This window comes from Lathamus discolor, chromosome 8 (genome assembly GCF_037157495.1).
Source record: "Lathamus discolor isolate bLatDis1 chromosome 8, bLatDis1.hap1, whole genome shotgun sequence".
NCBI classification, from domain to species: Eukaryota; Metazoa; Chordata; class Aves; order Psittaciformes; family Psittacidae; genus Lathamus; species Lathamus discolor.
In genome coordinates, this window is record NC_088891.1 from 18,657,949 (window position 1) to 18,672,135 (window position 14,187).

At 41.5% G+C, this 14,187-nt stretch overlaps 1 protein-coding gene across 2 annotated transcripts in view; it reads right to left on the reverse strand.

Annotated features, from left to right (window-relative positions):
- The window catches only part of DAPK2 (death associated protein kinase 2), a 48,376-nt gene that overhangs the window by 22,555 nt on the left and 11,634 nt on the right, over positions 1 to 14,187 (reverse strand). For both annotated transcript variants that reach the window (XM_065688879.1, XM_065688877.1), the window contains exon 3: positions 3,060 to 3,281. In XM_065688879.1, the coding sequence (XP_065544951.1) occupies positions 3,060 to 3,281 (222 nt within the window). The remainder of the gene's footprint in view (positions 1 to 3,059; positions 3,282 to 14,187) is intronic.

The window sequence follows — 14,187 nt, forward strand, 5'->3', positions numbered from 1 at the left end:
CAACATTAAAATAAGAAAGGAAACAAAAGAAGATTCAAGTGCCTGAAGTCCCTCTGCCTTCACCAGCACAAGACTCCTTACAACCACCACAGGAGCATTTAATTTTCTGAAGGCCAGAGACTGGCATGCATTACAAATGGTACATCAATCTCCACTCTCTTATGACACAGCCCAAGACATTATGCTAAGCTGCAGAGACCTTAAAAGAGTAATTTAAAGAAAAAAAATCAGTCAAAGAGATGCGATGATTTCTCATTAACAAAGACTCAGCATTTAAAATAGGTTTTGAGTAAATTGTGCACAGGGAGTGGTGAGCAGCTTAGCGCAGGATCATTCTCATCCAAGTTGCTCACCTGAACTCAAGAGAAACTGCAGGCAGAAGAGATTTGGCAATCCCTAAAGCCAGCCATTATGGAATCCCCCCAAAAGGCAGTTGAACACTAAGTCCCTTGCAGTAAAACCCTCATATCTGCAATACAAGTTATATTTGAACATCCAGGGAGGTGTTTTCTAAATCAGCACCATCTGTAAAGGAGTAAATGCTCCTTTCTCAAAAGACCTTAGACCTTACAAAAAAAATTCCTTCCTCCAATTCAATCTCTTTCCCTTTCATTATGTCACCTTATTCCCATGGCAAACAAAGAAGCAAGCACATTATACCTTTGCTCTTCCTTCAAACCCCAATAAAAGACAAGTGACAATGCTGCCTTACTTCTTTGAAACAGCTGCTTATTTTGTGTACACAACCTTGACACTCACCAGTAGAGGAGATGAGTGCATCAATCAAACACACCTTCAGGTTGCTTCCGTCTGGGCAAAGCAGCCACAAGGATAGGGCCCAAGAGACAGAGAACAGCAAAGTCACAAAAAGCTGTGGGGAGCGTATCCCTGAACAATGTGCACAAGGAAGGGCAAACCGCGTACCTGCCAAACTGCACTTAACAGCAGTAGGCTTGGCAATGCTCTTCCTGTTCTTGAACAGAAGAAACAGCACCTGTAGAATCAAACCCTGTGTAAACAGGAGACAGTGAGCTTGGGAAAGGGTCATATTAGCCAAAGCCTCTCTCAAACACCAGGGTAGCTTCTCCAATTAATCAAGAATACTGGGGACATTCTTTTGAAGCTGAAGTCCACTGTAGCTTAATATAAGGCCAGTTGGCCAGGGGCTGTAATGCTTATTTCAATGAACCGCAGGGAGTATGAGACTCTGATAGCAGAGCATCAGGAGGAGAGATTATCTATTTACAGAGAGAATTTAATTATCTTTATTAGCAATTATCATAATCCTCAATTTGTACACAGCAGCTGAATGCAGGGGCCTTAATCAGGTCAAATTGCACCCTGCCTTTTAAAAAGAGCAATAAGCTACAGCCTAACAACAGGACACACAAAATGTGTCAGGCCATGTGAGGACAGGAAAAAGCAGAAGGTAATGAACTGGGAGGTTGTTTTAGCACGAAGTAGCTGCCAGTCAGAAAAACCCATCTGTCTTCCAGTGCACGGCTACAGAGACCACCATTTGGCCCTAGACTATACTTAAAAATTAACAGATGCTTATCATCACTCATATGCCATCTGCCAGTAGTCACAGTAATCTCCAGGAATGCTCCCTGGCCTAAATTCCTGCTCCCCTGGAAACGGAGTGGTTATTTCATCTCACTCAGGGATCAAAGCCTCATAGCCTGGATTCCATTCACAAGGCCAAGGCAGGGGCCCAAAGGAACAGAGGGTCTATATACCTTCAGCCACAGTGTCTCTGTATTTCATGCTTCATACATACAGATAACTTGCATCATTTACTCATAACCCAAAAACTGCAGCAAGTAGAAGACCTCAGGCTGTCTCCTTGCTTACAGCTTTCCATTAGTACCATGAACTGACAGATAAAGGATGTGTCATCCTCTGCACAGGTCCTCTAAGACTCAGAGCTTTGTGAACCAGATGATACTGGTTCCACCAAAGAGCAAGACACAGCCCCAAAAACCTTAAATTGATATCTGTCTTCCTTAATTACATGACAAACTTCATCCCCTTAGGCCAGGACCATACATTATGACCAGCAAAGCTCCATTTACTGTAACAGCTATTTCCATTCCTGTCTCTGATGAGTACAAGGACACTTGTACCCTGCCCTGCTTTATGTGAGTGTTCAGGCTTTCCCTGGTTCTCCACAGAGATTAGGAAGGCTGAGCCACACAAATACACATAGATATAAACTTGCACGTGCAATAAGAATTTACATTCCTTATGGCGGACCAACAAAACACACTGTGACCTGTACAGAAGGACAGGTTTTGAACATAGGTCTGTATGACCATTCATGCACACAGCCTCTCACTTCTGTTGCATTCCCAATCCTCAGCCATGAAACACCTGGAATGGCAACAAGTTAAGTGCCAAGTTTCACCCAAATTCATTAATCCATTGTAAGTCTGGTTATAAGGAGACCCAGTCCTAAATGGCAGGGGTTTTCCTCCATCACATGGTGGCACAACAGAAGAGTAAGCAGCTTTCCCTCGCTCCCACCCTGCCACTATTCATCCTCAATCGTCAAAGTCTAGGGATTTAAAACACCTCTTCCCTCGCCCTCCTTCCCTTTTTTCCCCTAGTCTCCTCTAAATGAGGAAAACATGGGAGCACAGAGAATGGCTGCAAACAGTGCAAAGAACTTGACACCTTCACATGTATTGGAAGAGATGAAAGCAGACAGAAAACTGAAATCAACATTCAGAGTCCATTCGTGCTTCCTCCAAGGTTCACATCAGGGCAGCACTAGGCAGACATGAGGTAATCCCTCTGTGAGTAAACTACTTTCAAGCTGACAGCACTCCCTGGCTCAGTAACAACAGCTTCAGCTGATGTTAAGGTGCACCTGTATCCCCAGGGCACATGGATGAACTGGGGGGCCTGTTTGCCAGCAGCCTCATGCAATCCTGTGAGGCCTGAGAACACAACAGCTCCATTTTAACAGTGCCTCTATGTTCTGTCTGCCTCTGCAGCCCTTTCCACTTCCTATTTACCTCATCCTACCCCAGAGGATAGGAAATCCCCTTACTCACAGCTCAAGGATGAGGACCACATCCGTCTTGTTCTCGTAGATGTCATGCAACTTGATGATGTTGGCATGCAGGATCTGCTGCAGGATAGAGACCTCCCGCTCAATTTCCTCACGCCTCACTCCACGGCGGCTGGCCCGGCTCTGGCGTTTCTTAATGAACTTAGCAGCATACTCTAGCCCTGTGCTCTTGTCTCGACATTTCTTCACTATGGCAAACTGGCCACTGCAGGGAAAAGAAGATAACAAAAAGTCTCTTAAAGCTTTCATATAATCACAGGGTCCCAAATAAGCCATTCATATACAACCCCTGAGCAACACTGCTAACCATACCAGCTTGGTTTTGCTCCAGCAGTGAGGACTGTCAGAATCCTGCAATCACTATAGCACAAGGTGGCCTCCTGCTGTGTCTGAAATTTAGCAAAGCCAAGCAATGTCTGAGAAGAAGGGAGGACAGATGTTACTGTCTCCAAAAAGCAGTCTGTGTTTAAATGAATAAGATCTGCCTCAAAAGGTCCAAATTATCACTCCTTTATCTATCACACAAATTATCGCTGGGTAATGCTTAAGGCATTCAAGTCTGCAAGATGCCACTGGATGTTCTGAAAGGACACACATGCATTACAGTATTTCCCTTAAGAATAATCTCTCAGAAAAGAGTTGAAAGGGTTGATAACCCTTAGGAAATGAGGAACTGGCCTCCAGTAACCGATTTTCAAATAAGAAAATTGTTTATTCATATTTCTGCACTTCTCTTCATAATTCAGTAACGTAACAGAAAGGTAACCTGAGTAAGTGTGGTTTTCTCACTGCACTTCAAGGACAAAGAATTTCCCACTGTACCAAATAGCGAAGTGGCCGCATTAAAGTTTAACAGGCATGTAGCTGCCAGTTGCCAAGACAAGTTTCCTCACTGTGGCTCCTAAAGTAAGATATTCCAGTCCAATCTCCTAAGAGGGAAACACTTGGAAGTCAGATGGCTAACTCAAATAACATTAACCCTGCAAGCTGCAGCGTTATGTCAGTGGTGGGAACCTTTCAAGCTGAGACAGTTGTTACTGACTCCTCAATGGGAAAGCAGGGGACGCTGCTTTGTTTTCCTTTGTGTGAGCTTTGCTTTCTTCATCATGCCCTGGAGAGGCAGTGTTTGAACTGCCAGAAGGCACCATCTCCACAGAACCGATGTTCCCTCCTTCTCAATTTCTCCTCTGAAAAAATAACTATAATCAAGCTGGAAATGTCTTATCAATATTAAGAAAGAATCTGCAGCTAAGAAATTAAGACGTCTGCAGCTAAAGCAGGATTTGAAGAATACAAATTCTACACAAGGCAAGAACAGGGAATGAAACAATGATTACTCAGAGAAACCTTTTGCTCATCGCATTTGGAAGGGACAAAGACAACTGTGTTATCTTAGAAATGTTTAATCACACTAAAATCAGCACAGACATACACAGAAGGAAATTAAATCATAAGCTGTTAACGTGTGTTTGCATTTAGTCTACAAAGCACATGTTAAGAGAGCTACTTCTGCTTACAAAAATTAGGGGAAAAGGATGTTCTGTAGCTAAAGGACTGGAGGGATTTAAGCAATCTGAATTCTGCCAGAAATGCATTGCATACCCCTTAGCAATTCACTTTTGCCCCAACAACAAGACAGGGAAAAGACTTCCTCCCTTCCACACAGTATGCTTATGTACACTGCTCAGCACAAAGTTATCTATCTCAGTTTGCTGCTACTCTTAACAGAAATGCTATGGACAACCAGTGTTGTGCCCTGCAGTGTAATAGGCTCTTCTTCAAAGTGACTCCAAAAAGCAGATAAAAATCACACTTAAAGATATTTCTTTTCATGAAGGACCACTTGGCAGATTTAAACACCTGTGGGTTTTTTAGGTTTCTTTAAAATCTGTAATACCCAAATCAAGCAAAGAGCAGTGGGCGTATGGATTTAAATATATATTAACTCCTTAGATTGATGAATGAAAATACTTCCGTACTTGTTAGTCTGACATTATATGAAACCTGTATGGCTTGAGATTTCACCAGAAACTCTAAATTCCAACCCGCCTTTACTAAAATTAAGTTAGGATCAAGATTTCTCACAAAACCTATGCAGAATTGCCTTCTCTGGACACAAACACTCTCCAATTTTCAAGTTCTCCTTAGATCTTGAAAATTGAAACTCAAAACCTGACAGGTTTTAAAAAAGAGAACCTAGGTTAAAGCACTGATGTTAACTCTTCCAAACAAAACTGATGTAGACTCACTGCTGTCCTCCAGCTCAAGCAGCAATGAGGAGTCAGAGCACTTAGTCTTCACATAAGCTTAAGTCAGTTCAAACATAGATTAGGTCAGTCCATTCCATTCAGGCTGAGTTTCATTCATACTGCTCTCTTTCACTTCTCCATAGGAACCCCAGTATTTTCACTGATTCAATGAAGTCAGTAACTTTCATTCAAAGTATTAAACATTGTTAACAAACATGTATGTTCTCATGAACCTTCTTACACATCATGGTACTTCAATATTTGTTATTATTCTAGCTTCCCATAACTAACCACTAGTGCAGACCTAGACATAATGATGTTTAGAGTACATAAGGAAATGGGATGCTGAATCTGAGCTGGAGGAAGACAAGGAGCTAGCAAGGAAGGGTGACAGTGGCAAGAATAACTGTCAAGGAAAATTACTCTAATAGCAGCATTCAGAGACTGTGTTTGCTAAGTCTGATAGCAGGCTGCTGCTGACAAGTCTTGGAGTAACAACTCTGCAATAAAAGCTACAGGAGTATGAATGGAAAGAAAAGTTGACTTTTTTATCATAGCCCACTAGATAGCTGGAGAGTTGACCCTGTGGAAAAGGCCATGCACTTCAGCCTGCATCTTGTGCTAACAGTGAGATGCAAAACTAGCAACCTGTAAAGACAGAACAGGACTTCAGTTTAACAACTTCTAGCTAAAATTATTGCCTCGTGAAAGTTGCATTTTGTTTTTGCAACTTGATTCAAAATGGGAGCAGGGGAGAATTAAGCAGTATCTACAAAACCTCAGTGACTGAGAGGCAAGGGAGCCCCAGCTCAAAACCATGCTCCATCCTTCTCATAATAATTGGAATGAGAAACATGGAAATTTTAAGTCTACCACACATGTACCCCACAGCCTACCAAGCATTCCTCAGTCAGAAGGCTCAGGTTTTACCAACGAAAAGTATTTCACTGCATTTTCACCATAGAGCAGAAATAAACTTTACAGTTCTACCGAACAGCATGGCCAGGAAGCCACAGTCAACTGAAAAAATAAGAAACCTCTGAGAACAGTACAACTGCCCTTGCCTAGCGTGTGTAAAGCCTAACACGTATGCAAGATCTCACCACCAAAAGAACTGTTTTATCCAAGCCCTTGTCTCCTCAGATTCATAAGTCTCTGCTCATGTCCAACCACTTCACAAACAGACAAAACAAGACAGCAAGCTCCTTTTTACACCCAAGAGCATCCCTGTTCTCTCCTGCCACAATGCACTGGGTATGTTGGAGATCTCACTCTGAAAGAACTGGCAGATCTCCAGTCCCAGACTACAAGTTTAGTATCAGGTATTTCTTCACTCAGAGCATTATATCCGGACTTGCAAGGAAAAGATTCATCTTACAGATAACCTTAACCTTTAGCTACTGTGATTTTATCTGCCACAAGAGAATGTCTTTATAAGAATCACAAACAAGCTCATTAAATGCAACCCCTATGACTACACTGTGAGCTGTTATTGTGTTCGATATTATTATATCCTTCACTGGCTTGGTAAATGAGAGATGCAAGTACAGTTGGAACTTAAATTATGCAGCATACACAGCAATTATATTCAGAACCTTATAATTACATAATGTACTTAGTGCTTCATTAACACAGACATCTGGTTGGAGTCTGTCTGAAACCTACAAAGGCAAAGAAATTAAAAACTGAGGCTGCTGCTTGGTGCTCGACTGCTCTCAAAGGCTGACACTTCACAGCACAGGCAGTCTCTCATTCAAAGGGTTCAAACCAAGCCTGGCAGCCTCAAGTATTTCTTCTGGTTTTCATTTTTGTATGTACCCTAAACACTTCTCAGGAGAGAGACAGGAATGGATGGGACAAGTGCACTTATCCCTTCAGGAATAGTCAATCACAACTGGAACTGAGACTGCAGCCATTTGTCAAATCCATTCATTCATTCATATTTCTGCCTCCTGATTTTATCATTATGTGCAAACCCTGGAGAACTCAAGAGAATGAAAATCCTGGTACAAAATCCCTAAGCTTGCCTTAAACATTCTGCTAAAAGGGTCATTCTGTAGTCCCGAGAGCTGCTCATGTAAAACATGGCGGGGTTTATGGGGTTTTTGTTTGTATGACCTGCATCTTGCTTGGTCCAGGCTTTCTAAAGAGACATGGTACTAATGTTGCTGTGTTTGCTTCCTTGAATTCTCTCTGGAGACATCAGTTTTGCCAGCAAAGTTCAGAGAGAAAATATTGGTTTATGAATGCTGATTATGGGAATGAACACAGTTACTTTTGCATTTAGTAAGTTCAGTGATACTGTGAACTTTGTACATTTTTGTTTCCTTTAAAAGCTTACAAAAATGATTACATCACAGCATAGGAATTCCTGCCTTCTCCTTCTACATAGTCTGGGACAACTGTTTATCACAATACCCATTCCCTTGTAATCTCCCATTTCCCCCCTGCATGTATAGCCACGAATACACTCTACTTGCTCCTGTCCCAGTCTTTGTGCCATTCTCTTTATCCCTTAAAAACATGCTTTTGCAAACAGTATTTTCTGAGACAGTTTGTGACTGAGTAGAAGAGGCTGCAAACCACAGGGAAAAATACAAATGCACCATTTCTTATCCTAGGACATTTAAGAGAGTGACAGTGTAATTACCCACGATATCACCCATTTCCCCCTCTTACCCATTTCCCTCCTTGCTGCAAATGCTTTGTCCATGTTTGTTCCTGAATTGCCAAGGTCTTTATTAAAGCATCCCAGGGTAATGCTCAGGTATTTTCTGACCACCTTAAAGACTGCTGTCATAATGCAGCAGGCGCTGTATCTCTCCACACAAGTAACCCAATGCTTTGCCTGGTACCGAAACCCCAAAGCACACTAAGAGCTAAAAGCTGGAGAAGGAAGAGGCAGGGAGAAAAGTCTTTGAACAAGTGCTGAAGGGGTAGCATATTGCTCTGCTTTTCTACCAAACACAGTGGAGAGTTCACGTGGAGGCTCATACAGCTGTGAGAAAAGAAGATGCCTCATTGGTATTTTAAAATCATAGTCAGACACACCTTGAATTTCTTGTTAACTAGAGAGCCTGTAAAGACAAGGACCAAGACAAGACCATTTCTGCACCTCCTAATGCATTTCCAATCAGCACACAAGAATCAAACAGCATCAGCTTACTGAAACTTCCAATCTAGGCTAGGAAAAAGTAGAAGAAAGGGAAGTATGTCTCTCTGACACCTGAGTTGGCAGCACTGAGAAATTAAACCATTTACTCCATTTCACACAGAGAGCCTGTAGCTGATCTTAGACTTGAAACTAAATTTCACAGCTCACATGTCCAAATTTCAGCCACATGTCTTCATGGGTTTTAGTATATCACTGAACTGAAGAGAACTTGGCTCATACACATGTATTTACAATACACACGATAAGCTCAGAGGCTGACACTTCCTAATTCTTTCTTGGGGCTTTTTTTGAGAAATGGAGTTTGTTCCCTTTCAGAGCTATTTTGGACAGCTGTTACAACAGCCCTGTCACAGATTCAACACAGGCTGTCCTCAACTGCGGTAACAGCTCAAGAGTATAAACAGCAGCAGCTGCAACCTGTCAGAATATAATTAGGTACAACATCAAATCTGCCCATCATTAGTATGGGAATTGATCCTAGCAATGAAGACAACCTATTATTCACATTGCCACTATCATCTAGGAGATCTGTCACCGAATAAGAAGACAAAGACGATATTACTGGCTGGTTTTGGAGCCCATCTTCAGAAGCACGCTTTAGAAGAGTGAAGTTCAGCTTATTTAATTGTTGTGCAGTTCAGGAGATGATGCAGAAATGACGCAGGGAAGAGAATCTGGGCAATCCAGAATAACAGGATTCTTCTTGCTCTGTTTTCAAAGTTTATTTTTAATACTGGCTCTGGAGGGCAATGCTGTGGGACAGAAACTGATGAGGCAGCATGACAGAAGCGCAGCCTGACAGCTTTGAATGCCTTAATTCGCAGTGGTGCTGCTACGGAGCATTAAAGACAGCCTTCAGCAGCTGTTTGTATAGGCAGGGGTTTATACAACTCTTCCTCTGATATTCCAGAAACACCACATCGATGAGTAGCTCTCATGAAACACTGAAAATATGTAAATAGAATCCTGAGCTGACAGTCCAGGTTACCTGGCTCCAACAGGGCTCTCTGTGGCCAGAGTGGGGAGATCAGGAAGCTGGTTCCGTCATTTGAGGAGAGCAAACCATTTCTTTGCCAAACACCAAACATCTGCTCCTTTTCTGCACATCCAGTCTATTTCTTTATGCTCTGTCCATGTTAATCTTATTTTCGTTTATTAAAGAATTCGTTATTCATTTCATTTATTAAAGAATTCTAAAAAAAAAAAAAAGGATTTTTTTTTACTATGACTTTTGGTAGTTGTTAAAACTTGAAATTGCCATAAAATAGGTGATGCATTCGGACATACAGACAGCTACGTTTCTTTGAAAACCGAATCCAGCAAAGGAGAATGCTGGGGCATTCTGTTAGTCAAGAGGCAACACTCAACTCCCTAGATGAGCCAGGACGATTTACTTTGGAACAGATTTGCGAAGGATTTTAAGCAGCAACCTCCCATTGACTGTAACAGTAATTAGGTTCCTACAGACTTGATAGAAAATAACACCTTAGTCTTTCGGTACCTAATTTCCCAAAGCCTGTAAAATGCAGACAATGCTACTGGGAAAAAATGAAGTAAAATCTTAAGGGGTAAGCATACAGCTGGATCTACAAATAACTTTAACATCTCTGGACATCATTAGAATTGCTATTATTATAATTCATATTTTTACTCACACGAATATATGACCAGAAAGAAAACTAAAATAAAATCAACCAGTCTTTAATCTGCCTATATTCACAAACAGACTACTGCGAATGCAAAACAGTTTAACCCTTCTTTTCATGGAGCACTTGCAAACTCACTTGGGAATCTGAGCATTTAGTTGGGCTTCCTTTTGTTTCCAAGTGGGAGGTGCTGCCCTGAGGCTGCAGTTTTCAAGGAGGAGTAGCTCGGCTCAGCAATGCCAGCAGCATGTGGCCAGGCTGTTGGAAGGGTGCAATCCCAGCCTACTGCAGAGGAGACACAGCAACACTTTTTCCACAGGTTTTTTACTGGAAAGGTGCCATAAACATCTATTACTCTCTTCTGATCTTGGTTTTGACCTACAGTAGGTGCAGGGAGGCGAAAAAGCTTCCTCTTTTCATTTGAGAAGAACAGAAAACAATGAGCTAAAGTACACCAAGCTACAGCTGTATGAACACAGTAATACTGATGTCAACACATAGAATCACAGAAGCACAGACTGGTCTGGGTTGGAAAAGACCTTAAAGCCCATCCAGTCCCAACTGCCCACCACGAACAGGGACACCTTCTGCTAGACCAGGTTGCTCCAAGCCCCATCCAACCTGGCCTTTAACAGCACCAGGGATAGAGCAGCCACAGCTTCCTAATATCCAACCTAAATCTCCCTTCTGTTAGTTTAAAGACATTCCTCCTTGTCCTGTCCCTACAGGCCCTTGTAAAAAGTCCCCCGCCAGATTGCTTGGTACATCCGCTATTGCTGCACCAGACAGAAAAGTTCACTAACCTGCTGTGGCCACTATCAAATGTTTTCAAGGGAAGTGGAGATGACCTTCCTTGATCTCCTCTCTCACACGTTTTGTTGTTGCTTACTGTGTTAAGGTGACACCGAGCTGTTTGTAGCCTACTTCAGCTCTTGCTCAGATGTGCATTTCTCTCAAGACTGAGTTAAACAAACTGTGGTTGCTATGCCAGCCAGCTGTTTTTAACAGTGTCACTTCATTCCAGGCAATATAAGGGCCCTGAAGGTAACTTCTCACACAAGAAGCCTCAGGGTCATACTATGGAGGAAGACAACAAAACTCAAGCCTGATTGCACTTCAGAAGTGGATTAGTTACTGGGAAGGTAAAAGACACACTGGAGAGCTTTCGCATCTTTTAACTATTCTGTTTAAACTGCTTCCTCTCTGCATACTGAGGTGATCAGAAACACCTAGGTGCTGAGTTCAGCTTGGGCAGAAAGGGGGCCTGCCTCAGGCACATCACTTCTTCCATGTACTTTACTGTGTGGTACCCTGTAAAATGACAGTTATATCCATGTGATGGAACCAGATGGTTCTGACTTATGTATACATCAAACAACAAGACCACAATTCCAGTGTAAGATGATTTTCTACAGAAGAGTAGGGTAAAAGTTTCAGACTCACAGCATCCTTCCCCACTACCCAAAATATGCTCTATGCATCTAAAAGCAAGATTTGGAGGGGTCCCTGCCCATGGCAGGGGGATGAAGCTATATCATCTTAAGATCCTTTCCAACCCAAACCATTCTATGATTCTATGGCATAATTCACAGACGTGGTTGCCTATGCATAGGAAGCCAAAACACAGCTTAGAGATCTAACTGTAGGTTTCCCAGGCTTTGCAAAGTTTGGCTCTTTCTCTAATTGGATGATACATTACATTTGGTCTCTTGACAGCAGGAAAAAAAAGAATGACACCCCATCCCGTGTCACACATTCACTGAGCTCTGAGTCAATGCACTATCTTTAACCCTGAGAACAAGTTTATTTATGTTTACTGGCAGTAATCGGTTACTTGACAGCCTATGTCATAAGCCAAGAGAGCTTCACCTTGTCAGCATCCACGCTCCACTGCTCACAGCATCTTTTGCTTTGATCTTGCATAACATATGTTTAGAGGTTAGTAAAAATCCTGAAAATATATCATCATATGTACATCCTGAAGTTAATATACATAAACATAATCACAGATAATAGTGTCCAGCTAACTGGAATGCAGGACTTCTCTACATTGAAAAGGATAGTTTATTCAGATGCAGCAAGGAAGGATCATTTATCCTCAGTTATAGCAAAAGCTTTCATGTCAAGTTTTGCTCATTGTGCCTGTTCGCCATTCCTAAATTCAGATTGGTTTTAACTGGTGACACCAAGCTTACAAAGTCTGCACCTTATTACTTTGCCATCTTTTTCACTCCTTTTTCTTGGAAAAGCTACATTAATGATTTCATGGCTGCATTTTAGTTAATTTTCGCAGCAAAGCCCTTGGGAATTCTTGCTGAATGCCATTCTTAAAAAAAAAAAATTAGCCTGAAAAGCTGTTTTCTTCTCAAATTCAAGTGATCACAATTGCTCTACTGCACCTCATTTTATCAAGCTAAATACTTTCCTTACACTTCAGAGAGAACTTCTGCTACTTGTAATCGCACTGGCATGCTCTTCCCAGCAGAGAACACAGGAGTCTGCTGGTAACTTCTGCAACCCAGTTGTATGCTCTCAGCTCATTTATGAAACACAGCTAAACCAAAGGCCATGCAAAGTTCACAAAACATATGCATTAAAGCACTTTCCCGTAAGTATTTTGTATGAAGTCTGTGGTTGCAGCCAGAAAGAACTGGAAGCCTTCTGCACACAGACTGTGGCAACAATTGGTAGTATGTTTGATTTTTATACACCTTTTTTTCTATAGACTAAATTTCTACAGCAGAAATTTAATCTAAGCAGTAAACGAGTATGTCCATCAGAGCAGTATTTACACAGAAACTAGAGTACAATAACTGAAAGAACAAAACAGAAACCCTAGCATGGCAAGGATAAGGGAACTGAACACAAAGTATCTTGTTTCCACAAGACTCTACGGAATGAAACTAAAAAAACCCAAAAACCTTAATCTGTTAAATACTCTACTGATGCCTCTTGTAACTTTATAAAGGGCTTTAAAACCAGTCACAATCTTTACTGTCCTTCCTGTTGAAGCTGCAAATCAGTGAGGTTTGGTTTGTTTGGTTGTTTATTCTCCCCAAACAAATTGCAAACACAGTGGTGCTCTCTCCTAAAGCAACTACTGAGAACCTAAACAGGGGCAGATGCCAGATTATGACAAAACAGTCTAAAAGTCTTATTAATAGAGCATTTATCAGGAATTTTGCTTGGCTACTAGAAGTAGATAAATTCTTCATGTGCGTGAAAGATACAGAAGTAAATTTGATTCACACAGTGCTCTTCTGAAGCTTTCACACAAGATTATCATATTACTGTCACTAACTTACCACAGCCCTGGGATATAGACAGAAAAAAAAGTTTTACAGTATAAGGAACAACTAACATGACTTCATTTCAGGCTCACTAAGTACCCAGGCAGTGTCAGAGTGACTTCTAATCAAACCAGTTAATATTAGAAAGTATCACAATAGCAGCACTTGAACAACATGCTAATTTTTAAACCTAACAAGATGCACTGTTTCACACAGAAAGACAAAAACGACTCACAAAAAATCAGCTGCCACTTTTAAACACGCTGACATTTTCACTCCCAACTCATGTTTAACTAACTGAATGTATAGTACTGTAGAATACAGTGACTTTACAAGGTAAGTTTCAATATTCACAACAGGGAAGTGCTGAGGACCTTTGCACATGGCTGCCTCTGACGACGTCACTGTCTGGCACCTTTCACCCACATCTCTTTACAAAGAGGACAGGTAACTGATGCATCCTGGCCCAAAACCATCTCTGTGTCCACTGCCAGAAAAGAATCAGAACAGCAGAGGAACATGGACTCCAGCAGAAGGATCTGGTTTACTGGAATAAGCAGAGAACCAATAAACCATTTGAAATTCAAAGCGAAGTTTAATAAATCTAATGTTTCTCAGCAACGCTGTGAGTTGTTACAGTCTATGAGTAAAGAGACATGTTACCTGCATTACAGTCAATTAATGCCTTAAACACAATTTGGGGTCATTAGCCGTGAGTCACAAGAAACCATGTCACATACTAAATCATCAC